Source organism: Pundamilia nyererei, unplaced genomic scaffold, assembly GCF_000239375.1.
Source record: "Pundamilia nyererei isolate P.nyererei 1_Seehausen unplaced genomic scaffold, PunNye1.0 scaffold00023, whole genome shotgun sequence".
Classification (NCBI taxonomy): domain Eukaryota; kingdom Metazoa; phylum Chordata; class Actinopteri; order Cichliformes; family Cichlidae; genus Pundamilia; species Pundamilia nyererei.
This window is the reverse complement of record NW_005187424.1, coordinates 4,104,875-4,131,894: the sequence shown is the minus strand read 5'-3', so window position 1 is coordinate 4,131,894 and position 27,020 is coordinate 4,104,875. Positions and strand designations below refer to the sequence as shown.

The 27,020-nt window shown below is 41.6% G+C and overlaps 1 protein-coding gene across 3 annotated transcripts in view; it reads right to left on the bottom strand.

Moving 5' to 3' along the window:
- The window catches only part of LOC102201673 (pre-B-cell leukemia transcription factor 1), a 63,270-nt gene extending 36,809 nt beyond the window's left edge, over positions 1-26,461 (bottom strand). For all 3 annotated transcript variants that reach the window (XM_005727249.1, XM_005727250.1, XM_005727251.1), the window contains exons 1-2: positions 25,754-26,461; positions 24,838-24,911 (exon numbers count right to left, since the gene is read on the bottom strand). In XM_005727249.1, the coding sequence (XP_005727306.1) occupies positions 24,838-24,911; positions 25,754-25,941 (262 nt within the window). In that variant the 5' untranslated portion in view covers positions 25,942-26,461. The remainder of the gene's footprint in view (positions 1-24,837; positions 24,912-25,753) is intronic.
- Between the last annotated feature and the right edge of the window lie 559 nt (positions 26,462-27,020).

Below are 27,020 nucleotides of genomic sequence, written 5' to 3'. Positions count from 1 at the left end.
TATTGTTGTGGTGATCTGTCCCAACAGGCTCATTACTCTTTCCTGACAGTAAATGAGAAAACTGTATAGAGTAGTCTTTCAATAAGCCTGTGCAGTCTGAATTACACTAATTAAGATGTATTTAATTTGTCTTGCAAAACAAATGAAGTGAGAAAAAAGCAAAAATCAATGATATGTGATAAGGATATGGGCTCGGTTGGTCGCTTATCTTAAATCTTATATATATCTATATAAGAAAGGCTGGATTGAAGCAGCGCAGCATGTTTTTGACCTCTAAAAGCAGCGATAACCTTCTGCCCAGGATCTCTGAGTTGAAGTGGTCGAACAAACAAAAGCAGACCAGCATCTCCAAGGCGCAGCATTTCACACTTGGGTAGAGGCAGAGGACGGGCCTTTAATGACACACACACACTCCCCCAATCCCCCCACCCCCAGTCACCTAGAATGAACACGCTGTGCTGGAAATAGACCGGAAACTCTGCCTCCACGGAGGCCAGAAACCTGGTGATGCTTGCCTGCCAAACAAATCCTACCACCCTAGCCAGAGACACACACCCCCCCTCTCAACTACATCTCAATCATCCAAACCAAACATGATCGAAGCATGTTATCCGCTGAGTTATAATGCAGACACCAGCACTGAGCAAAGTGTGCACACACTTCCATCAGCTGATGTGCTGTCCACTGATGTGTGATAACGTTGTGGATGGCACAAAGCCCAGACTTGAATTTTCCTGTCGTGTTGTGTGCAGCTACCAACAAAACATTACACTCGCTGTACAACAAAATCCTCATCAAAGCAAAGAGACTATTTCTGTAGCAGTGCATCTGCTCACTTTTAAAATCCAGGCTGTGAAGTTTACAGCTGCAGTTAAATGAACAAATTTCGCAATATCACAACAGATATCTGAGACTATGTTTTAAACCTTTTAAAATGAACTGGCCATTAATACTGAATGGAAACTACTTTAAGGGAGCCCGTGCAGTATTCAGTATAAGTTTCAAATTATACACACTGAAACAATAACTCTGTTACAGATGAGCCAACTGACAAAAACTGGGAAGTATTTTAAAAATCATGCAATCATTAAATTACATTTAAGTGAAAGTGCCAAAAACTGCCTAATTCTAGCTTCTCGATTTTAAGGGATTTGTCTCAAGAGGTTCTAAAGTGAATCTTTATTTTTTGAATTGCAATAAAATGTTTGCTTGGCATAATCTGGTTTGCAAAATAGCACAAAATAGTGAAAAATGCCCTCAAAAGTGAATGCAATTAAAATCCTTAAAAGCCTTTCCATAGTTGGTAGTTTCATAACACTTGAAACTACCAACAACTAAAATTATATTATTTAAAAAGACTAAGTTAAGGCATTCCCCTGTTGGCTTAACTTCTCATGTCCTTTGTTGTTGTTGGTTACACTATTTTAACATGTTCTAATAATCAGTTGACACCCACACAGCAAATGTAACTGATGATAATTCATCGCTCGCCCTAAACTAATTGTTTGTATTTCAGGTCAAACTTCTTCTATTGTTCTTCTGTTGTAACCTTGTTCTGTTAGTAAGGCAGCATACTTTTAACTGGTTTTTTTGGACTGGTGAAACTACACATGCAGTGTTTATGCCTGGGTGCCCACTGAAATTACACTTATTGCAGATAATGTTTCAAAATAACTGCCAAAATAGGTGCTCAGAGGGGGTTTCAATATGGCTGCCAAGTGGTGAGATTTGCTTGTGGAAGGAGTTTAGTACTACAGACACATTTTGATTTGCACTAAGCACTCAGCTCCAGCTTTTTCTAAGCAGTTATTTTTAAGATTTTGATTTCAATCACTATTTCCATCGACCTTTTTTGCACATTTAATATGACATGTAGGTTGCTTATATAGTATTAATACTGAGTGCATTCTCACTGATTGCGCTCCTTGCCAGTAAAAGTGACATGGCTAGTTTGCTGCTTGGAAACAGGCCATTTCATACATAAAGCAACTCACCTGTGCCTCTGTGCAAAGGCTCCCAATATTAAATTCCACCTCCCAAAATGGATCCAGCCCCCCCTCCCGCCACTCCCGCTCCGAATTCCCTGGCTTCCACCAGTCTGTTATGACAAAGGGAGTAAAGGCAAGCAGCACTGGGGTAAAGGCTCCAGTCTCCTAATGAGCTTCTCTGTTCCAGTATGTTGCATAAACCCATTACCTCCCAGCACATTACCTCATTCATTTCTTATATGTGGATAGCTCTCCTCTCCCAAGAGCATGGCATTTCAGACACGGATCGTGGTATACTGCATGAACATACACACTTGTAAAGTCTCAAAGTAAGAGTCTATAATGTTTCTATTTCATATAGCTATTGAGTTGACCCTGAGATATCAGCAAAACACAGAGGGGGGAAAAAAGAAACTCCACTGGCAGGAGATCTATTATTCGGAGAAAAGACAAAGAGAGAAAAACAGAAAGAGAGAAGGAAAGAAAATGTCTCCTCTTGCAGTAGCATTATCTCAGTATGTGGCAACTATTGCAGTGTGGGATGAAAGACACAGGAGGGAGAGAGCGCCACTGTGCCTCAAGCTAATCTGTGGATGCAATCCAAGATGATGGGGTCCCCAGATTATCGTGCAATTTGTCTGATGGTTGAGTTTAGTAGGTTCTCAGATAAAAACAGGGATTTCAGTAATGAACAATTCTCAAATTATAGCTTGAACAAATAAAGCAGATGCTAAACAACACTAGGGTTCAGAGGAATTTCGGGGCCTTGTAATGGCTCACATGATAAGTATGGAACAATGCACATTCCTCAGCTCTAATTTCACCAATAGTCATGCATTTCTAATCGTGTCTACTTTGCCATTTTCTTTTTCAATCACTGCTGAACAGCGGTCACTTCCTACGGTCGTCTGTATCGCATTTCTAGAAAAGGAACAGATTTTTGCTCCTTAAACTGCTGGAAGTCTTTAAGCATCTAGGCAGGACAAACAAATCCATCAAAGAAGAAGCAACTGGAATTTCCCCATTCAGCAGATGAACAATTTTCATTCACTAATTATTTTCAATGGCAGTCACAATCACTGTGATGGAAAAAAAACCCATTCTGCAGACTGTGTTACTGGAATGAGTGGGATTACGCTATTCGAGCCCTTGGAAGGCTTTTAATGTGAAGCAGCTAAACAGGAAGTATTGCAGTAAAAAAGATCAAAGTAGTGGTAGTAACTGAAATTTCTGTGTTTTTAGCATAAATAATCTTTTCATTTACTAATTATTTCTAATTTTACCTTGCAACTCTGTTTTATCCAAAACTCTTCCATAAGTCTTCCGATTGCAAAAGATGGGCATTCGTAACGCTACATTTTGAAGACTAAATATTAGCATTTTCACCATCACCTTGTTGGTTTTTGGAGCCAGAAGAAGAGGGCGGGGTGTTGCCCGCTAAGTTACCCATTAATGCTAGCATGCTCAACAAAACTGGAGCACAGATGTCTGGGGCATTTGTCAAACAATTCAAATAATCAAATAGTCAAAAGTCAAATAATAACTCCATAAAAGTGTTTGAGTGATTCAAATGACTGTAGTTTAGCACACAGCGGTCGAGTCCTGCTCTCTATGCTAGCTTGTATTTCAGTTTAGCAGCCATGTCTCCTAAAATGTTTTAAATGAAGGACTTATCTTTTTTTTTAAATTGCTTCTGTACAGTTGTTACTGTGCAAAGGTGAGATTAGCCACAGAGGTCAAATCAGTTTCTTGTCTGTTAACATTTTTCATAACATTGTGAATTAATATGGGAGTTTATAGGGATTGGTTTTTGCACCCAGCCTCTTGCAACTTGGTTATATCCAGCACATTTACAACACTGAGCAGGATGTACTGAGAATTAATTCTGGAATAAAAATGAGAAGAAAAGAAAGACAGAGAGCGATTATAGGAAGTTATTATGTTGTACTGATGTAAGTAGTGCTATTTGTGTGCGGAAAATGTATTTAAATATATAAATATACTTGTAAAACAGGAAATACTAAGACTAAAGCTTGTCTCCATAGTTCTCATGACAATTTACGCCATTATACTCAGGCACAGAATCATCAACGAGACACACGTCTACCTTAAAGAGACGCAAATGTGCACATAATCTTTCCAAAGTCTTCGTAAGCATGTATAACACACTTTGACCCACGCTTGTGCAAATCAAAGATATGACCGGCTTTCATGTAACAAACCACTTTAAAGAGTGTTGTCTTGATTGATTGTGGAATCACAATGAATAAATCTTGTCAAATATCAATTAGGCCATACTAATCCTCTGTCTTTTCCCAACCAGAGAATATTTATGCCCGTGGAAGACAATATTAAATTACTGCGACAGCCGCTGCTATTCACAGCAGCTTCACATGTGCCGTAAACTGAGAACACGCGTGTTAGCTCGCACTCTCGGAAGCATTTATTCAAATTCTCCAACACCTTAGCGGGAGATCGGGCGAGTCTTAATTCCAGCTCCGTGTCAGAACACTTTATTTTGTCGCCATAAATCAAAAATGATCCCAGAAACAATGGGCCTATTTCTCAAGCGGACACCGGCTCGTTCCATACTGCAGAGGGAGACTGTGGCTCTGAATAAAGCACTCAATATGGCACAAGTGTTCACATGGATATCAATATTTAATCAGAGTTAAAGGCAGCTGCAATTCACAGAGACAATAGATGGGAGTTTATATGGAGTGCCATTGCCATCAGCCAAACCATTTTTGGAGTCTGCATGACTTCCTTGGCACTTAAATGGAGAAAATAAACAATGATCCAATCAAGGCCAAGTGGGGATTCTGTACCATGTTCCTGAATGCAATAACTAAATCTTCCTACATTACACGTGATGAAGAGAATAACGTGAGATCTTGTCTTGTACTTAGTTGATTCATCGCTCATATTTACCACTTCTATGGCAACGAGCACAGAGGACACTGATGTCTGTTGTCGATGTTATTGTTTGTCAGGCTGAGTCAATAAGTAATGTTTCAATCTGAGCCATTTGGACTTCGTTAGAGGGCCGATCACAGCCCTCACACATCAATCAAAGGAAACACTGTGAGCAAATGTGTCCCCTGTTATAATTGGATGCAGCCCTTTTTTCTATCACACAGTGACAGTGTACGCAGCGCTGGAAAACTGTAATGCAAGCCGCAGTGAATCATTCTGTTTGAAGCAGGAATGTCTGCAATATGAAATCCATATGAATGTTTCAAAACCTCCTCCAAGTTTCCATTAAAAGAAAAAGAATCTTCTAATAAACTGCCACAGAAAATTGTCACCATCTTTCTCCTCCTTCTAAAGGAGGGATGTGAGGTTTGGTTTGGCTACTGTCCCCTGCATGTGGATCCCTTCTCGCCTTCACTTTCTTCCAAAGCTAAGTTAGAGAAAGAGCATCAAAATCCCAGCTTTAATAATTGAGGGAGAGACTGCAGGGTACTCTGCTCAGGCCTTCTTGATGTGAACAGTCCTTAAAAGATGCATGGATGCCTCCCCAGAGGGAGATGGAAGGGCTTCATGGAGCCAATGCTCTGTACACTTAAAGATTATGTGTGCATCCGCTAAAGCAAGATGACCAGAAAAATGCTCAGAGGACCATTATTCTCCACAGAGTGGTTTGAGGGATGGGCACCGAGCTAATAAGATGCTATCAATATTCATGCCTCTAAATCAATTATATCCACATGTACTTCAAATGCAAATCGTTTGGCAAGCGAGACATTTTCAGAGTGACTGTGCAGACTGCAATAATTGAATCCAGGAGATACAAAGCTAGGTAAACAAGCACTTAGACACAGACTTAGCTTTAGAGGAAGCGCAATAAGGATTCCAGTAAACATAAATGTGTCAGCTGTTTACAGCAAACACATTCAGGGGTTTCTAGTTAACTCCGGCTGGAGCTCAGGCTGTGCCTTTAAAATGTAATCTCTGACTCAGATGTATCGCTTTCTTCTCACCCCACCATTAAGGCTAGGGCCTAAATTATTGATCCCCTGCCTTCATCAGCATAGCAGTCACGTCCGAGCGCAGGGGATCTAACTCCGGCTGTGTCCCCACGCTCCAGCCACTGAAATAATTAGGAGGAGTTCTCATTAAGGGAGAATGAAAGGTTGAGAACGAGAGGAGGGGAGAGCAGCCTGAGGGGCATTCTGGGTGTTTAATGTCTTCCCCTGGGCCTCCAGATCATTCTGATCAAATCCTGAGGCTGTGTCTAAAGACGACAGGCCGTGCCTCAGGAAAATATGTGCTCTGCGTGGACACACAAATAATACATCAAGACATCAAGAGAGAGGAGCAATGCATGAATAAAAATGCAACCTTGTGCTACTAGATTAATAATAAATTGTCACTATTTGGATCAATAGCATGAGTGCATAACCTCAGCTGTATACATAAGACTAAAAAGGCTACTATACATGCAGTGTGTTTAGCAGTGTGAATGAAGTGGAGCTCAGCTTGTTTTATTTTTGCTGCTGAGGGAATCCACAGGGCTTTGGTGCCCCAAGGTAGTTTCCTTCTTAATGCTTAGTGAATCACACAGCCAAATATTCCACACGCTATCTGTATACATGTGTGTGTGTGTGTGCTGTACATAGAATGCAAAATGTTGCCTCTAAAGAGAGGTTGAAAGTATAAAAAGAGCATGAATTAATTGAGAATGGCAGCGTAATGAATATTTGATTTGTAACTATTTATAGAAGCCAAAGACATTTTAGACTGTACCGAAAATAACAGCATGCTATATGTGCCAACGCTGCACAGGGGGAAAAAAATCACCTTTGATTCTAGTCACTCTAGGACTAGATTAGACCAAAGAGCTGGCAATATGGAACTTGCCTCATTCATTTTTCAAAATAAGAGTGCATTACAAAGAAACTGCATTGTCATGTCTCTCTGTAGAAAGACACACTGAGCAGTGCCTGTAAACTGAGTTTGTGAAGGAGCGAGCACAGGAATTTGCATGCTACAGTTACATTCGTGCCAAAATGGCTTTCCCAACGACTAGTGAAGTCCATGAATCTTTTTGTCACATTGTGCTTTCAGTGTCGGCTCGCCTCATGCTGCGACTCCCGAGCTCTCTAAGTAGCTCAGTGTCGAGGCCACACCCCTCGTTAGTGGGGAGGGTTCATTATGCAAATGATCCTGCTGGAGCGGTATCAACGAGGCGCACGCTCCGTTATCATTTTCTGCCGCCGGGGCTCTTCTTCTCCCCGATCGCTCATACGGAATCATGGCCTAATAGCATCCCATTAACATAATTGCCAGCACAACTAGTGTTCCGTGTCTCAGAGCCACTCTGCTGCTCTTCCAGCCGAAAAAGAGGGAAGACGATGGGTGAGGGTGAGGATGGGGGGGGGTTGAAAAAAATTTAATTAAGCCAACGCATAGGCCACTCCCTCCCACAGTAAATGTGTGTTTTCCTTTCTTCTTTTTTCCAAACAGGCAAGAGGGCAGAGCTTTTGTTTCCAGGAGACCTTGAGAGTCTCCCCGTGCTCCTGAGGAGCCGGCGAGGTGCTCAATATTCCACTGATGAGCTCACAGCAGACGCCAGAATCATGCCCAAACCCAGTCTGCCAGGCAAAATAAAATCCACATTATTTTTTAATTAATCCTTAATTAAAATATATTACAGCGCTGATTCCGCAAATCTCTCTAATGTGAAGATGCAGCCCATTCGAGCATATTTACACATCTTTAATTAACGCAGCACATTCTTTTAGCCTAACAAGCCGTGGACTAAGTGCTGAGGTGGACCAAAACACGGTCGTGACTGTGCAGCGTGCGGAGATGCTGTGAAGGAGGCCCCTTCAAACACTCCCACGACACAACACAACGCCATCCACTAAGGATGCACCACAGGGTTCTTTTGTAGCCGGTGGGTGTACCGTCACTCAGTCCATTAAGGGACTGCAGCATCAGCTATAGCAGTGAGGGGGAATAGTTGCAGCAGGAAGCCACAATCATGCGCTGCGCTCCTCCTGCATGCTGCCATTACCACGCCCCCAGCTCTCCTCTCTGCACAGCCACCCGTGCTGCTCTGATGAATTGATTGACACCATTTTCCATCTTCCTGCGCTGTCAGAGAGAGAGAGAGAGTGAGCCACACAAGGAGGCCTGCTCCTCTGGCTCTCAGGCTGCAGCACTGTGGTCACTTCTGAAAGGTCTCCACTGGGAAATAGACCCACACACTTTGACAGAGAACTGGCATCGCTTTGCCTCAATATGTGTCTTGTATACTCATAAAGTAAAAAGAAAAAGAGAGAAACAAATGATATTGCAGATTTACCAGAAACACAAATGCTCATCATGAAGGCGCTATCAATGTGGGCTGAATGTAAGAAATCTGTTTCCCCACTGCAGCCTCACAGCTCAATAACACGTCTGGCCTCGTTACGCTTATCACAATGACAACTAAATAAGCACAATTAGCAGTCACCCGGGCATCCACACTGCTGCCGATTTCACTCCCCAAATTATCCCGGAGATCTCGAATCTTAAAAAGCAACAATTCCTCATCAAGCGAGGCTTAATAATCACACACATCGAAAACCAAAAAGAAGGTTAAAGCAGCACGTCGACATCAGACACAGCTCTTGTGTTGTAGCATCAAACTCATTGCTGCGTCACAGAGGTGTTTTTGTCTATTGTTGTTGGCTCATTTTTAATTAAAAGATTAAAAGTTCGCTTGTTTCTGGTGGTCAGGAAATCAAGGCTCTCTCAGTAACAAACTTAAAACAAACATAAACACACACAGACACATTCAAACCGTTTCCTCTCTCTCTCTTTTTCTCTCTCTGCAGCCTGCTTTAATTTGACACCTTGAGCTGGGGTAACTAGGTGGGGAGTGAGGAGCCGCAGAGGAATTCATTAGGCGCGCCACTGCAGGGTCCTGGCTCAGAGCGTTAATGACATTGGAGGATAGGGAAACGAGACAGCCCAGACGTAAAATGAAATAAACATGAGGACTGTCAGTTCTGACAGCACCAGCAAAGGGGACAGAGTCATTTGGGCCGGAGACCTTCAGCCCGCAAGATCAGACCAGACGGCTTATGGACCAAAACAATATTAGTGTGGGAGCACAATCATCCTCACCAGGCACTTAGATTAACACTGACAGATACTGTGTGTGTGTGTGTGTGTGTGTTTGCCTGCATTGATCTTTCAGGGTTTCGCTCTTCATATCATTAAAAATATCCATCACTTGGTGCTCCTGCAGCATTCAGATACACGACTGCAATTAAATTATTAATGTCACAGCAGCCCCCACCCACCCCTTCACCTCCCACCACCACTGCCATACAAATGCACTCTTAATGTGGCTGCTGAAAGACATTAAATATACAGCAATCTTTGTCTGGCTTCACCCTGGATCAATTTAGATCACTGCAAAAATAACACATGCAGGGGAAAAATAGAGATGCTGGCCGCATCGCATGAAGACACGAGAGCGGGGATAGCGCTCACTATTTCATGTCACTTCTTTGAATAAAAATGTCATGCACTGGCAGGTAGATCAGGAACAGAACAAGGACAAATTTGCTTCTAAAATGAGGCGACGTTACCATGTTTTTTTTCTGCTCTCTTTGTCTCTCAGCTTAAAAAAATCCAGAGAATAATTTTAAATGGTAAATGGACTGCTATTAATGCTTTTCCAGTCTTAACAACCCTCAAAGTGCTTTAAAACTACACATTCAGTATTCACACTGACTCACACACAGTACTTTATGCACTTACATGCTTTATTTATTGCACACACTTTTATGCCAGGGGAAATATAAGGTTCAGGATCTTTTCCAAGGACATTTCAACATACAAACTTGAGAAGCCTGGATAGGCGGCCTGCTCTGCCTTCTGAGTTGCACCACCCACAGGTCATTTTATGGCCATGTTCAAGGTGTACTAGACTCATGATCAGTGCTGACTCTACAGTACAGGCCCTGAGCAAAGATTCATAAGAAAAGAAATGCGCACTTGGCTCAGTCACGTCACGGCCAGCAGGGCTTGACTACTACGCTACGTTGCTAGCTATCTAATGTTAAACGTCAAAGTAAATAAAAGAAAACTTGATGATAGTGAAAGTTACGTTACTGAAGTGTCTCTCCTCAGAGTTACGATTAGAGTAGCAGCTTATTTGACTTATTCCGCCTTATATTTGATTGTTATCATCAGCCACGCCTCTGGTGATGATGAGTCGGCAGCCTGTACTTTCAAGAACTGCTGTAAGGTTTAGTGATTAGAGGATTGCATCTGCCATCAATGACTGGCATGAGTTTTATTGTGTAATTTTTGCTAATTTAATAGTTTGCCTCCTTGAAAATTCAAAACATTAAATAATTAACTTAAACTGAATAACACTCCTTCTCTTTGTATTGGCCCATAACATACAGAGATACTCACTGGGATTCTCATCATATATGACTAGTGATTATAGCCCTGTGGAGAACTGCCATTGCATGGTCACGTCACATGGTCACATAGTTAAGTAGTTAAATGGAATAGAGCACCAGTGTGGAAATAGGTATTCCTGTATCTTACTAGTTTCTGAGCTAACATGCTAGCAGAGCTCCTGCTAGGCTAGCTTGGTAGTTTTTAACCGACACTACCATATATTTAAGGTTTTCCCTCTTGATCATCAAATAACACATATTACCCTCACATCTCTGCTCATGTAAAGTTGGCAAAGCTCATTCATTTAGGTCCTTGGGGATGCCAGTTTTCTCTGATTTAGAACAAAAATAAAGCCAAATATGTCAGTTTGTACTAATTTATTACATTAAATGAATATGTAAGAGTGTGAGCACACAGAGGGAGTACTTGTACACTTGTACATATACTGGACCGATGGTGGATGATTGGAAAATTTTAACATAACGCCCAAACCTACACTGTAGTACAGTTACACAGTATTCTGAATGCTATTCCTGAAGCTTTGAAACCAAAGCTAGTCAGACTTCTCCATAGCTGCTTTTGGACAATTAAAAGAAAATCGTGTTATCAGCTGAAAGACCTGGACTCTACACAAAGAAACAACAATGCATACAAAGAAACGAGTAATTCTTTTCGAGCACGACCGAGTGCGGTCTGTGTTTGGAAGGCCTCTTCATAAGAGTCTTTTATCCTCGTTCCTCAAAGGACACAATAAAGCTGTCAGTCAGTGTGTCAGTCAGTCAGGACTCAGCCCCAGTCTGTAATGCTTTCGGACCGGGACAGTCTCCTCTGGTGGATGCTTCGTATCTGACACGAGCGCTCTCACACAGCTGATGGAGCTGCGGTCTCTTGCGATATGGCGACTGTGAATGGGTGGCACAGATGACCCTTCTTTCCAAGCTGCTCAGCTTCAAATATAAGGCTCTGTTGCAGCAGGCATCTGCCTCGACAAATGTGTGTGTGTGGGGGGGGGAGAGGTGAAGGTGGGGGGGGGGGGGTACGGAGGGGGGAAGTTGCTGACACCTGTCTCTCCCAGGATGAGCCCGCCTTTGTGACGTGGGAGCCTTGGTTGGCTGCCGGGACAGGCCCGAGACAGATATGACAGGGCCGCTGACAAGGGCCAGGCTGCACGCTGGGAGCAACACTGCAGTCCAACACAAACAAGACTCCTGCTCTCTTTGCTGGGCCTGCAGTGAGAGGCAGCTGAGAAGCTTCAGTCAGTGTGCACTGAAAGCAATGCTGGAATCTCAGCGCTGGTAATCAATGTTGCATGGATGAGCCTCTAAAACACAAACGCTGAACATCAAATGCGGCTTTAGCTGTGTTAGTGGCAAAGGATCCGTGCTTCTCTGAGACTTCAAACTCAACAAAGGAGTGCTCTCCTCTGTGCTGGATCTGTTCGTTATGTCAGCCTCGCTTGGCACGGTTATGTATCTGAGCTCCATTCCAAAGCAGACGCCTCCTAATTGTTATCGGGTTTGTGTTGAGACAGTCTAAGCAGAGAGACGCTGATAAAAACTCCCCTGGAGCTGATGAGACTTCTCACAAACAGTTGCAGAACTCAACAAGCTCTAGAAGTCAAGGTACAGTGGCGGGTGGGAAGGCAGCAGCAGCGCAAGTCGCCTTGCTCTCTGACCACAGTTAGAACGATATGACAAATCGGCCTAGTTTTTCTTTTAATTAATCATGCCTTGCTGACAGCTACCTGTGCCACACATCATCATTAGTCAGGAGGAGAGGAAGCCCCAGCCACATATAATAAGAGAGGAGGACACACCTCATTAACTAATTTTCCTCCATTTATTTTTCAAAGTAACAAAACTATGATAGAAGCAATATTTACACCTGAATCTGATTTACCTTTTTGTTGTCTTTTACAGTGAGTCACATCACTCTGTCCTATTAATACTAGCGGACTATGCCACAGTTTTCACATGTTGTCTGACTCCAAGTTCGATGACCAGTATAATAAATCAGTGTAAAACTGATTTTTATCAATAGTAACTGTTCTGTATTACAGCCCTGATTTTTAAATTCGTTAGATTAGCTAAAATAGGAAACTACTCTCGGGATTTTATCATTTTATTCATTTATTTTAAAGAATAGAGTTACGACAAAATGCAAAATACACTAATAATGAGACAATGACGATTTAAAATAAAACTTTTGAAGCATTCCAACATGTCTTTTCTTTATATAATAAGCAATTATTCCACAGTCAATTCCTGCTATATAGACAAACCTCTACATTAGCCACAATTAGCTGTATTTTGGTATTGGGATATTTATTTTTTAGACTAAAGTGAAATCGAAGTCAAACCTTTCTCATAGAAATTCTATAGAACAAAACACCACAAATAGTGATAGAAGAAAAAATATACCCTTGAATCGACTCCATCACTATATACATCTAAAAATGATGCTATGCTTCTAAATTTAACCGAACCATTTATGCACCACTCGCCAAAAACCTGGGAAGACGATTTTACTGGATGTCTAAACAATGTGGGATTTGGTTAACCAGTGACCAAGGTTAAAGCAGCCAGTGGGTTTGCTGTGAGACACCATTCATCACCATGCTGCACTAGCATGTAGCAACAATACGTTTAGACTGTCCAGAGGATAGATAACCTCACCATACAACACAGAATAAGCTGTAACACCATGAAATCCATAACATTGCATGCAGATGTAACCAGCAAAGCAAGTCTTTATATTTAAAAATAAAAATGCTGCCATCTGTAATGCTACTCTGTGTATGAGGAGTAAATGTTGTGTGGCTGTTTAATCACAGTCGTTTCGCAACCAAATAAAACGTCAATCAAGTGTTGCATCAAAAAAAGATACATGATTTAAGCCAGACAATGGCTAGGTGTGATGTGGGCGTCTACTAAATCTTCATTTTTAGATTTAAATGGACGTGCTTTTAAAGGGAACAACTGGCTAACCAGAAAACAACATCCAAAGACATCTGGTGCTTTGTGGGCAGCAACGTGATTTCTAGGAGAAACGGTTGCCCAAGTTGTAATAAGCTGTCAAAAAAAGCCCAAAATGGCTTGTATGTCCATCTTTGTATTTGGTCTGTTCAATTATTTAGACTCTCATCTGTTTGACTCCTTCCAGACTGAAAGAATGAATTTAATTAAAGAGCAAAACGCTGTCCACAGACCGCTCCACAGAAATGCACATGTGTGACAACAAAAGTCATTGTTCCAGTCTCTCACAGAGAGCTGATGCTGCCTCTCAGCACTGGGAAGCCTGCAGATGATTGACAGCTCCATCTTTATAGAGGCCATCCAACAAAAAGGCAGAAAGAGAGAGGCCAACCCCGCCCACTGAGCTGAAGGCGCTTGGAGACCAGTAGAGATAAAAAAAATAAATAAAAGCAAAATCAACCGTCTTAAAGGCAAACAAGAGAAGCATGGCACCTCTTTTAGATTCTCTTTAACGCTCGGTAATACTGATCCTCAACAACTTATAATTGGACTCATTGTTTATCACAGTCAGTCCAAGGTTTACCTTCCATGCAGACATTTTAACAGGCTTCCATATGTTGTCTAATCCATAGTGTTTTTCTTATTTTACCCATAAGGAGATAATTACCAGCTTCATAAGGCAATAAACAGCTTCTTACATCGAAGCTCTTGTACCCAAAGATCACGTATCCAGGATGCGGTAGGTACAAATAAACACAATCGAATCACTTCCATTTGCAAGGCAAAAATATTTGAGGTGAGATAGACTGCATGAATTTGGAAAGAGGGTTGATGAATATCATCTACAACATTGGAGAAAAAAAAGCTGTTAGGGTAATAGCCTTCCTGAACTCACACAAATAAATGTTCCACAGCCTGTGCTGACACAGTTAAAAATGAAGAGAAATGTAGCAATGTAAAATTCTCTACAAGCTGTTAATATTTCATGAGTAGCCATTCTGACACTGTCAGTGCCTACCTAATTTGTATGGCACGCAAGGAGAGGGGAAGGGAAAGCTGGAGAAGGGAAGAAAAAAAAGAGGGCGAGGCGGATGGAAGTGGGAAGAAATAGAAGAAGATATAAGATAAAGGTGGAAAAGTGTCTCCAAAAAGATTTCAGTCTGCGCTGAGCTGGCTGACAGTGAATTTTTTGGAAGTCAGCATGGTACAAAGAACATTTGAAATGGCCCATTTAACAGCACCGTACTCCACTCCCAGCCGATGCCACCATTTGCATACTTCATATCAGATGAAGATGGATGGTGAAAATCAGTGTCACTGAGATGAGCGTTTTATCAAGGTTACACTATCCTCCAAACTCCTTAAACCTCTTTATCTCATCTCTGTTGTCGGAATATTAACTTATCAACACAATCTCTTTACAGCGGAGGCAGGAGCAGAGCGGATTTATCAGCTAGAAGAGCAATGACAGGTCGGCCAGTTGGCTGTTAGAAATACAGCTAATGATTATGTTGATTATCAATTATTATCCTGATGTTTTTTTTATTTGGCTGATTAATTGTATAATTAAAAAAGGTGTAATGTTGGAATAACGGTGCAATAATACTGCTAGAATAAATAAGAAATTAATCCAAAAATGATTTGTCACTGGTTGGATTTTTTTTCTTCTTCTTCTTCTTTTAAAATTGGTTAGTAGGATTATCATAGGCTAATGGAAACTGCAATGACCCCTGCACCTGATGTTTTCCAAGAGGTCTGTCAGCGGTCTAACTTCAGGATCACTTTGTAAAATGTAACTTTGTACAAGACAAATTGCAACATTAAAATACTTCCTCTTATTAAGTTACCAACAGAGTCTGTCAGATAGCTTATTTTAGCTAGTTTTGTAGCATTTTCCAGTTATGCTTCTTGTATCTTGTAAAAACAGTAGACACTAAACACCATTCTGAATTCCTTGGTAAAGAAAACCCAACTAAAACATGACATTAGTATTGGAATTACATAAAGCACATTCACGTTTCATATTCCTTTGGCAACGTTAGCATCACAGCTAAAGGTATGATGGAGCAACAGGATAAATGTGGATGAAATCTCATTTAGAAATGATTTATTTGGTATATTTATTTAAAACAAAAAGTGTAAAAAATGAATCCATCTTCAGTTTTATACCATGGACTGTTCAATCAATTAAAATTTATTACATTTGTCAAGTCGTGTAGCTGTCACAGTGACAGTGTAATAAAACGAACGTGATTTAGCAAACTGCTTTAGTTTTATTAGAAATAAAAAACGTCTTTTATGCTGACTTCCTGTAAAATTCAAATATTAGCCTCGAGAATTAGTTGTACTTTGAATTTTAGAAAAATCTTTTGTGTTTTTTTTGTACTGAAAAACAATTTTTAACATACAAATGTAACATTTCAGAGCTCAGTAGGTGCACGGCTTTAACAGAAGTGCTTATTGTCTCGCTTGGATGGAGCAGTGACCCCCTTGTAGAGTATTAATGAGCCCATTTCTCCTCCTCCAGACAATCCTGGCTCAAACAATGTTCACATCACAACCTTTCCAGCTCTGCAATCCATGTTTAGTGAAACATCATTATACTTTTCGCTGTCAGCCTACAGAAGCCTTCCCTTTGTGTGCATGATTAGCTGCTGGTTCCTCATTATAGAGGTGCAGATCCATTTCAAGCCTTTGTGACTCCCACCTTTACTTCAGTCCACTAGTCATAAAAATGTCATAGCAGCTATAGAACACACTGGCCACAGCGAGATCTAGCAGGAATCACACACTCAGGGCCAAATCCAACAGGGCAGACACGGCTGGTGGTCACACTTTAGAGGTCGGTAAGGAATCTCTGCATATGACTTTCCGCATGCTCACCCTTTCCAGCCTCCTGACACCAGTCTGAAAGTGACTTCAACCAAGAACACATCCTCCGCTCACTTCCCTGGTGTGATGTTGCACCGCAGAGAGAAAATGACAGACCATTTATAAAAACAGGAAGAGCAGCTAACTACAGTAAGCATAAGCTATTTCTGGAAGAGGATGTCTGCAAGTAACAAAGAGCTGTCAAACTCTAACAGGTCCACAGTGAAATGAAATAAGTTGAAATAATTGCAATTAAAAAGCTATGTCAATGCAGAGAAACTTCACGTTTTACTTCTACGTTCCCACCTGCTGCGACCCCCTGCTGATGCTGCAGACAATCACACTCCACGCTTTAAGTTTCCCTCCACGTCGCTGGTGTCGGTGCTGGGAAGGCATCCAAAGCCACAATACATTTCTGCTATGGAACATTTGTTTCCTTTCAGGGGGGCACAGGGCCCCAACATGCTCCTTCTACATTTTTCTGTCCTGCCACATTGCATGACAGTTTATTTTGGGAAGCGCAGGTTGGCACCTGAGACACAAAGCTGACAAAGCACTAGGTGTCACTTCAATGAGGCCAGTTGGTTCCATGACAATGCCTCTGGCCGTGCAGTCCTACAAGATGGACAACACTGCGCTGAATATCTTGGCAAAGTAGGAAAAGAGGAAAAGAGGCATCAGCTGTTTGCACAATTTCATCTTCAGGGGGGGATAAAGCGACACGCAGATTCTAAATCTGAGACTGTCGCAGTAGGGGTTCCACCTCAGATTACTGGACATTAATAAAATCTGAACTGCTGTGATGGACTGTTCACCCACTGAGTGTGTTTCCTTGGCTCCCACCCAATGCCTGCTGGGAATAGATCCAGCACATCCAGCTCCCTAAATAGGAACAAGTGGGTAAGACAATAGCTGGATGAATGAAAATCCAAATGGTTGTGAAAACAACGCACACAAAAGAGGACTGTAGATCTGAGGGAGGGAGGGAGGAAGGGAGGGGGTGGGGGGTGTTTCAGCACCTTACTTGAGTGACAAATAAGGACCAACTGAGAAATTCTGGGCTGATGTCAATCTTTGAAATAAGCTTAACCAATATCCAACGCCAAGGTCTATTTTTTCCCATCTGTCTTTTTTGTTTTTGTTATACATTTGAAACTTAAAGAAACTTATCATAAAGAAATAATTCTTTCACAGCTGACAACTCATGGTTAAAAACTGGCCAATCAGCTTCAGATATAAATGATTCTCTGGTGATCATATTAACCTATGTCACATCTCCCAGGCACTAATTGGAATCACTCCAGTTGGGAACTGATTTGGATAATGTCTCCAAACTTGCTTTCTCATGATGCTAACTCTGTAAAGTCAGTAATCTGGCAGTGTAGCATTTCCTCTTTCCTCATCTTCATGACTGCCAATCAGTTAACTGGTTCTGAGGTCTTCTCTTTTCTTTCTCTTTTGCCTTACTCTTCTTTAATGTTTATTAGCTCCAACACTGACAGCAATCCTACCGCCAACTCATGTTTTGAATTTGTAATTACAACGTAATGAACAGGATTTGGGGAAAAAATGGAATGAGGAAATCAGACTTTTAGAAATCTAAACAGCAGTGGGTGCATCTATAGTGGCATGCTAATATTACTAGTAGGCTGTTGTGTTTTACAACTATGGAAACAAACTTACTTGCATGACTTTGTATATTTAAGATTTTTCCATCTACAGGTATTGTGTCAAATCTAAAAATGTTATGTTATACGACCTGGAAGTGCTCGAGGTACAGCATCTGACAACCACATCAGCTAAATTAACATTAGTCCTATATATCCAGATATCAGGAAGTAATGTCAGGAATTATTTTTAAACTGGAATTTTTAAGTGCTCGGTTTACTGCTGATGGATTAACCAGAAATATCCATAACACTATCGGATCATGTAATAATTTTCAACAATTTTAACAGTCTCTAAAATTTAATGATGGTGAATCGTTACATCATCCAGATGTAGTTCTCCTCATTATTTCCTTCCTTTGGTTGAATTACTTTGTCTGTCCTCAAAACTTCCAGTGGAAAAATCACTCTGCATGAATAAATACTAATATGTACCAAAGCATCGGAATCACAAGAAGGAAAACATTAAAATTTCCTTAAGTTGCAGCAGCATGAGCCTCAGTCAAGATATAATGTTTTCCATGTTTGCCCCATAGTTACAGTCAGGATATAGATGCTGTTTAATTTTATTCATATTTCTTATTAATCGCCCCTGTGAGCGTGTTTTTATCATAGCTGGTGGAATGACAAAGAGTCGTGCAGCATCAGTGGAATTGTGACCTGCATTAGCTCGGCCAATTATGAGCCTTCACGGGACACTTATTGTTGCTGTGCGAGGCTGATGGTGGAGCTGAAAGAAGAGTCAGCAGATCCGAGTGCCAGTCACTGAAATCAAAGGGAAATTTACGACGCGCACGATAAGCTGAATGGATACTCGGAAAATGCACACGTGACACCTCGGAGTTCAGTTTACTGGTGGTGGGAAATCTAAAATACTACTTTCCAGCAAATGAAGTGCTGTATAAATACACAACTTGAAACGTGCACACATACACACTCCTGACTGAGCAGTGAATGAATATCCTGTTTCCCATAATGCAGTGGTGACTGAGTGCAGATAAGATTACCAACTGCTTCAAAAAGACACACGCGTACAAGAGCCCGCGTGCACGCGCTCATACGCTTGTACTGTAAAGTGACAGAGCAACTGCTTTGCTGTGTTAAATATCAGATGCAAATGAAAAGAGAAAATCTATCATGACTCTAATGTGGCCTGATAGGAGGGGGCGCACTCCTCTCTGAGGAGCCGAGCGGTGTGAGGAGGGTGATGTATGGAGGAGCTGGATGAGAGGTGAAAAGCGTAGCGAGACGGACGGAGGGAGGGGTGGATTGCTGGGAGGGAAGAGAGGAGGTAAGGGAGGGGGGGCAGGCAGTCCTGCCAGACTCCTGAGAGCCCAGGGCAAAAGTGGAATAAATGTTGATTAGTGTTGATTTTGTCCAACGAGCACCCGGCAACTGACAGTGGGACTAAGCTGCAGCGAAAGGGAACCATTAATCTTGGTCTGGTTTAAGTAGTGTATATTAATTTGTGTCATTTCCACTACGTGGAGAGAGGCCTCTCTCTCCCTCTCTCCTTCTTTTCTCCCTCCCTCCAGTGTTTGAAAGCTGTGGCAGTCGAGCCTCCTTCGTGGCGAACATACAGTGGAAGCCTGGAGGTGGCGTCTGCAAGTAGCAGCAGGGGAGAGTGGAGGAAATGAGATTCCAAACACTACATTATGGAAAATGAACTCCTGGGGGGTTGGTATGGCAACCACATTCGAATGTGCCATTGCATGTTCAATTTAACGTGCATAACAAATTTGTAGACTTGATTAAATTCGTAACATATTAAGGAGGCCAGTATAAAAAAAGGCAGAGCAAACCTGCAGGGACTGAGATTGCAAAGAGAGCCTTGATCGAGGTAAATGGCAGAACAGTGATATTTAGGCGCAGGAGTCGACATTCAGGTAAAAGATTGAGGCCCGCGCTCTTTTACAAGTCTGCTTGGATCTCGCCTTCAGTCTGTAATCTCCACACTGGCAGAGCTGCTGGGAGCTAAATGTAATTTTTTCTACAAACTGCATTCCAGTAGCCTTCAGCAGAGAGGAAGAAAATCATTCATCAGTTCAGGAAATTCTAAAATATAAAAACGATGTAGAGCTGCTGCTTCCTTTTCACAAGGATGAGAAGAGAAATGTGTCCTGGAAAAAAATAGATCACTTTCCTTGTACGTGTGATGTCAGTGTTAATTACCAAATCGCAGCACACTAAGATTCCTATAATTAAGCTCCTTAATATGATTAACATGTATCAATTAGGCGACTGACAATTTGCATAATGTATAATGTAACCACATTGTTCTATACTGTAATGGTATTAGCTCGCCATTTACAATGCTGTCACTCGCTGATGATTCTGTGATTACGATTCTGCATCAAATGCAGCACCGAAAAAAAAAAGTCTGCCTTATGTTGGTTAATCAAAACACATTTTCCCCAGTCGTCGACATCCTCAGAGCAGAATTAGACTTCAGCTCTTCCTCTCTCTCAGTGGATGATTAAGCAGAGCGATTGGGGAAACAGCTGTGGCGGCGAGCTTGGCATTTCTCTCCTGCTGGATGCTGCTGTATCAGCACGGGGGAGGAAGGATAAGAGGGAGACAAAGGCTGCACGTATCTGCGTCCACCGGGAGACGATCACGAGAGGGGAGGCACGGCCCCGTGACATCCACCTCGACATGTAATACAGTACGCGGAAGGTAATGTGTACTGTTACTACCTGCTGCTTTGCACTTGCAGTGACTCCCAACAAGCCCTACAAACGCTTAATTGCTGCTGTAATGTGGCTATTTCATATATCAAGTCCATGTGTATCAGTTTGGTAACCTGAAAACAGAGCCTTCAGCTAACTCCTTTTTTTTAACAACCTTCTAACATGTAATAGACCAAACCGTCAGTTTATCAGTCAGGTACATATTCAAGAAAACAGTTCATAAACAATTTAATTGTGATTGATCTGTCAATTGCTTCATTTAGTGGACTCAAATGTGATCACAATTTTCCAGATTTTTTTCAAGATGATGTGTTCAGATCTCTCTTTTGCGGCAAACTGCAAAGACTCGTCAATTATTTGATTAATCGGCCGATGGAAATGTGTCGAGACCTGTTTAAAGTAATTGTTTGAGCATAAAAAAACAATAAATCGACAACTCTGTTTCCTCGCATTGGGAGAATTTACTCCTTTTCTTGTTCTTAAATGACAGTAAATTGAATACTTTTTGACTGATCCCATGAAACTGCATTAAGTCACTGATTTCTAATAAGTCACAAAGCTAACCAATTCATTAATAAAAACAGTCAATAACAAAAGCCATTTAGTGGCAAAAAAGCAAAAGATATTCCTTTTATAAATGGATCCTCACGTCGGACATACTTGTATTGTTGCTTTAAAGGTGATTGATCACATATCAATGCCAGCGGTGATAGATTTTCTGTCATCTTACCAATTTTTAAGTATTGACCAGCGGTTTCAGCACTGCACCAGCTGTATCACGTTTTAAAGGTTACATCATACCCGATCACCTCGAAGGCTGCTTCAAAGCGTTTCGCCAGTGACGTGCAGAGCTGAGCCGAGTTCAGCCTCTAATACAAATAGGCAGATGCCAAGCATCTGAATGGTCTGACAAGTCAATGTAGTGTAGGCTTCCACGCACCTTCCATAATCAGACCTCTGGCTCATTTCATCCTGTCAAACACTGCTCGGCTGCCCTCTATAAAACACCCTATTTTCACCCTTCAAAAAATAACATTACATCACTCGGCTAGTCATTTTTATAAATGGAGGATCCCCTAGGCTTGAAACCTTACACTACACAAACACGGGCCACGAGAAAGCTGGCCTTTTGTTGAGGTTGAGAGGAAAAAAATTAAACAGCGAGTCAGCGCAGCGCATTTACTGAGCAGCTCAGTCAAGGAGTGGTTTTGTTTGACACTGCCAGAGATTTACGATGTTGATGAAGTGTTTACAGAGGTCAAGGCGGCTCATTTTCCAAATCAGTTTGTCAAGCCTTTGCTTATCTAAAGAGGCATTTTCATCAATCATAAAAAAGTAAAGGAGAAGCCCAAGAAAAAAACAGCGCACCTTACAAATACCTGTGATAAAGATACATTATTAGACAAATAAATAGCTCACTTGATATATTCACCTTTGACAGCCTGTTAATTTAAAGAAATCGGTTAGTGAGAGGTAAAGGTTATATCGTCCAATGGCAGTGGAGTCCAACTGTTATGACATATTTTTGGAAAGTATCTATGTGAAACTACAAGAGCTCAGCGGTACAGCTAGGATGAGCACTAACACAGAGAAGCTGTGCTGCTTTTACCTTTGCTCCACATTTGAGATAAATACAGTCATATAATTAATATGCTCTATATATTTTATGCTTCGTCTCCTCTTATTAATGTATGATGCTGCACATGCGCGCACACACACACACAGCATCAGGAAAACAGCATTCCTTTGAAGTAAAATAGACAGCCCAAATATGCCCGGAATGAATCTGGGTAAAGTCAGAGCCGCTGCCTGTCAAAAAAGGAAGAAAAAAAGCCAACTAAAAACACTGGTTTAAATAAAGTGTTCCTTCCTCCTCTTTTTCCTCCCTGGTGTCGGTGTTCTATTGTGCTTGTTTATACTGCACAATATTTCTGTTGGCCATCGCTCACTTCTTCCCAGTAAAAATACACAGAGCAGGTCACAAGTTCAGGCCCTAGATCAGCACTGGCATTGTGTCCTGCAGGTGCTGTCAGCGGCTCCAGGGATGGAAAATATACACAAGCAAACAGCAGCTCTGTGGATACACACTGTCTCTGCACTCTGATGGTTACTGAGGACAAAGTTACAGCCGCACACTTGCAGCTCCGAGCAGTTGCTAAAGCTGCGCGCTGAAATATTTAAAAGTGGCTCATACTGATTTAGTAGTAATTTCAATATTGAAATGTGAAGAACATCTAAGCAAAAAGGTGTGCCAAAAAATGTAGTAAAAAGAACCAAATTTACACTTTACAGTAAACATTGAAGCACCTTTGAACATAAAAGCCAATTCAGCTACTTTGTTTTGCCAGCATAGCCTCAGATTTGTGTAAATGTACATTAAAAAAAATTCTCAACTTAAATTACATTACAATAAAAAAGATATTAAACACTCAGTAATTCCACTACTTTAATTCGATTTCAAAAGAAGGGAAAACCACTAGATGGAGCAACAAGCTACGACTTTTTCACAACACAGCAGAGAAGCCTTTTACAGCTGAAATTCAAAAACTGACCCAAGAAATATTCATTCATAATATCGCTCATCGTGTACAAATGCACACTGCTGGTCTCATCAAGAAAGGCAAATATTATTGAAAGGATTAAGTCAAAAGAGCGGGCACAACCTTTGCATAATGGCGCCTAATCTGTCAGTGACTTGATGTGTTACATGGAAGGAAGTGTTTTTCACACTCCATACTTTATTTACACTAAACTTGACTGCACAGCTGAGGTGTGAGAAAGGAGAAATGCACAGTTACTCTTTGCTGTAGTAATCTCTGAGCTTTATTTCTACTGTGGCATTTAAAGTGTATCCGAATTAGTAGAAACTGCATAAATGTTTCTTTCTAAACTAGAACAAAGCTGACTGGATAAAATGAAAAAAACTACAATAACACGACAGGCACCAGATCTCCAGCACTTATGCTGCACCTTGTATTTATAGGTTACCAGCTGAAAGCGAAAACAAAAAGGAGTGCAGGCAGGAAGGGGTCCAAGTTACTTTGTACTCTCAGAAGAGCCGAACTTTAGATGAACTCCGAGAAGCGCCAGGGAGTAAAACACTATGCATAACTGTGTCACTCCCCTTCGATAAAACCTACCAAGACAACAAAACTGAGAGTGAGCCAGCAGGCTTCAAAAGGCCCCCCTGCTCTCTCCTGAGGCAGTGGCCGATTCAAGATAAACTGCCACGCTTGTGGGGGGGGTGAGCAGCGAGGTGATCTTCAATGAAAGCCTCAATGAAAACATCCATGAAAGCACCAAGCGAGGGTGGGATCACACACACGAGAAACAACACAAACAGCACCAATCACCGCTACCACAAAGGTCAAGTATAAGCAAGTGCAACTTTGGAGACAATGAAACAATATCTTCTCCCCCCCCCCTTCCATTTGATGTCATGTACTAATGAGTGGGAAACACAGAAACCCTGGCTCTTGCTGCCATGGTTTTGGCAACTCGGTATCTCAACGATGTAAGTTTGCAAGAGTCCTAAAGCACATCGGTGTAAAGACAAGGAAATAAAAGACGAGGTGCACGCTATCAAGCTGAAGTGCACTGAATTCTCTCTGTGCCAATTTCAAAAATGTCACAGGGAGAATGATTTGGAAACATGACTTACGCCTCCTATGTTACGTTATTTCTCTCCTAGCAATTATTCTGCTGACATGCTCTCTCACAACTGCTTTAATAGAGAGACACAATACATAATAGAAAGAGACGTATTCAGCAGACTTGACAGTTAACTCACAAGGGGAGACATCAACGTGCTTGTGACAATTTTTGCTCAATACTCTCTATTATTCCACAATAGCATCAAAAAAGAACCTCATTCATATTTTGACACAATAATTGATAAGGACTGTTGGAGGTAATTGTCCACAGTTCCTATTGTGAAACCGCTAAAACACGCAGACTTTGGCGCTACATGAGGAAACACATGTCTTACATGTCACTGAAATTTATATGGTGAATTGTGTTGTGACTGAATCGAGCCTTCCAACGTGAATTTGAGCCTCAATAGCAAATTAGACTCTGGTGATAAGGAGAGCAGGTACTGTGCCTCTGTGGGTTTTTCAGCTACTTAATAATACAGTGTGTGCACTTTTGAATTCCCTTCACCTGCGTGAGGATATTTGGAGGCAGCGACAGAGCAGTGGTACACACTCCTGCGAAATTAGTATGAACATACCTGTTTTTTCTTTGATTTCACACAAGACATTGAAAAGAGCTGGCTTCATTCTGTGACAGTTCAGAGCGTGTTTCCTGAAACAGAAAAGTGGCTTTATGAGCAAACCACAGCAAGGAAAAGCATAGATTTTATCCTGTGTTAAATTACTGATTAGAAACTACCGATTTAACTAATTTAGCAGTTAAACGCTGCAGAGCAATCACAGGGGAAAAAAGTAAATTATTAACAGCTGTATGTGTACACATGTGCTATAAACCCTTTGATAGTTACCTTTATGTGCGCTCCAATATTTACACTAAGAAAATAAAATTATATCATTATAGTTCATCAATTTAAAAAACAAACAAAACAAAAACAAAGATTTTTTTTAATGCATAACTTCATCTTCGCTGAATTTAAGGCGGAACACACAAGATGGGTGAAATCCTGAATTATGTATCACAAGTAAGAAAGTTGCTCTGCATTTGCTGTGAACTGCACAACACTCCAGAGACAGCGCGGGCTGTTACTCGCTTACTCCATTTCATATTTAGAAATAAATGATGAGCTTTATCTGAGTGCACTAATAAAAGCAGCTTGACTGCGCTAAAGTAAAAGTGTTTCAAAAATACCCTCAGTGGGCGACACGTTGGCAATAAACGCCATATTCACACACTTTAATTTTCTGCTGAAGCGCGGCTGTCGAGTTATTTTAATTGGAGCAAAATCGGTTGTGTCGGCTTTTGCACAGAAACGCACCGCCTTTACGTTTCTACTTTCCTCTTCGCCGTAGCGCTTAGGAAATTTGAAAATGTCCGCGCATATATTTAGAATTTGTTTCTTTATTTTTAATTTCACCATCTTTTAATTTTTTTTTTTTTTTTAATCTACTTTGCCGCCGCCGTCTCTTGACAGCGAACCAGCGTGTGTCCTTTACCTGGCTTGGGCTTCATCCAGACTTTGATCCGTGATGGTCATAATTTGCTGTAAAATGTCTCCAATGTCCTGCTTTCTTCCGTCACCGTCCGTTCCTCCGGTGCCTTCTTGCATATGCTGCGGCAGGCCGGGGTGCCCTGCCATGCCTACCCCCGTGTGAGAGTGCATCAACCTCGGCTGCTCGTCCATCTCTTCTTCTTCTTTTTCTCCCCTCTTATCTAATTCTCTGTGGTACTCTCGCTGCTGAAATCCTGCAAAAATACATAAAAGAAAAAAAGGAGGGAGGGAGGTAAAAAATAAAAATAAAAAAATCCCGATAACTGCGCCGCACACCCGGGTTTTTCCTCGCTGGAACGGTCAGTGGCGCTCAGGAAAAAAGGGGGTTTCGGAGACGAAAGCGGAGAAACGAGCCCTCCTGCTCTCTGGCTGTCTCTCTCTCCCTCTCTCAGCTGGTCGGGGTTGAATGTGAAATCTGATCTGAACTGCTGCTGCCTTCACTGGAGTAGGATATGCGTAAAAGAGACAGGCAGCTGCTTTCTACTACTAAACATGCGCGTTTTCTTGTAATGTCGCGCAGAGATCCAAACCCCCCTCTCCCTGCTAAATTACCCCCCAAAAAGTGGCTGTGTGAAACACGAAGTGTAGGTTTATTTCACTCACTCCATCCCCTTGCTTTTGTCATGTAAGCTATAGTAGAAGCTGGGCAGGCAGCAACATAGCAAAGAGCATGAGAGTCAGACTCCGCCTACGCGACATGATTGGGAATATACTGTAAGACCATTTAGCCCCACCTTGAGGTGCCTCTCGTGAAACGTCTATCATTGGACTGTAAGAGTGGGATTCAGTGGAGAAGCTGGAAGATGAGGTTGCTGCCTTACAACTAGGGAGACTCTGAGGACCCGCAGTGATGGATAGAGCCTGAACTCCAAATAAATAATAAGAGGTCTGCTTTAGCCTCTCCTTCTGACCTCAACAAGAGCCCCAGCTGGCCCCATGGAGACCATTTCATCTCCATGCTGTGCCAAGATAAGGGGCACCAATCAAAACTATTGGCCAGCCTTCTCATTTGTTATAAATATTAGATAGATAATGTGCATAAAGATTTACGACTAGAAAAATCCATCTACTGATGAGACGCATTATGAAAAACACCTTTCTGATGTCATTAATATTTCATTTTGATATCAGAAACTGACTTCCCAGTCAGACATGCTTGTTTTGTTGCAGTAGGCACAGCGACTTTGTTCATTCATTTTCAGGTATGTTGC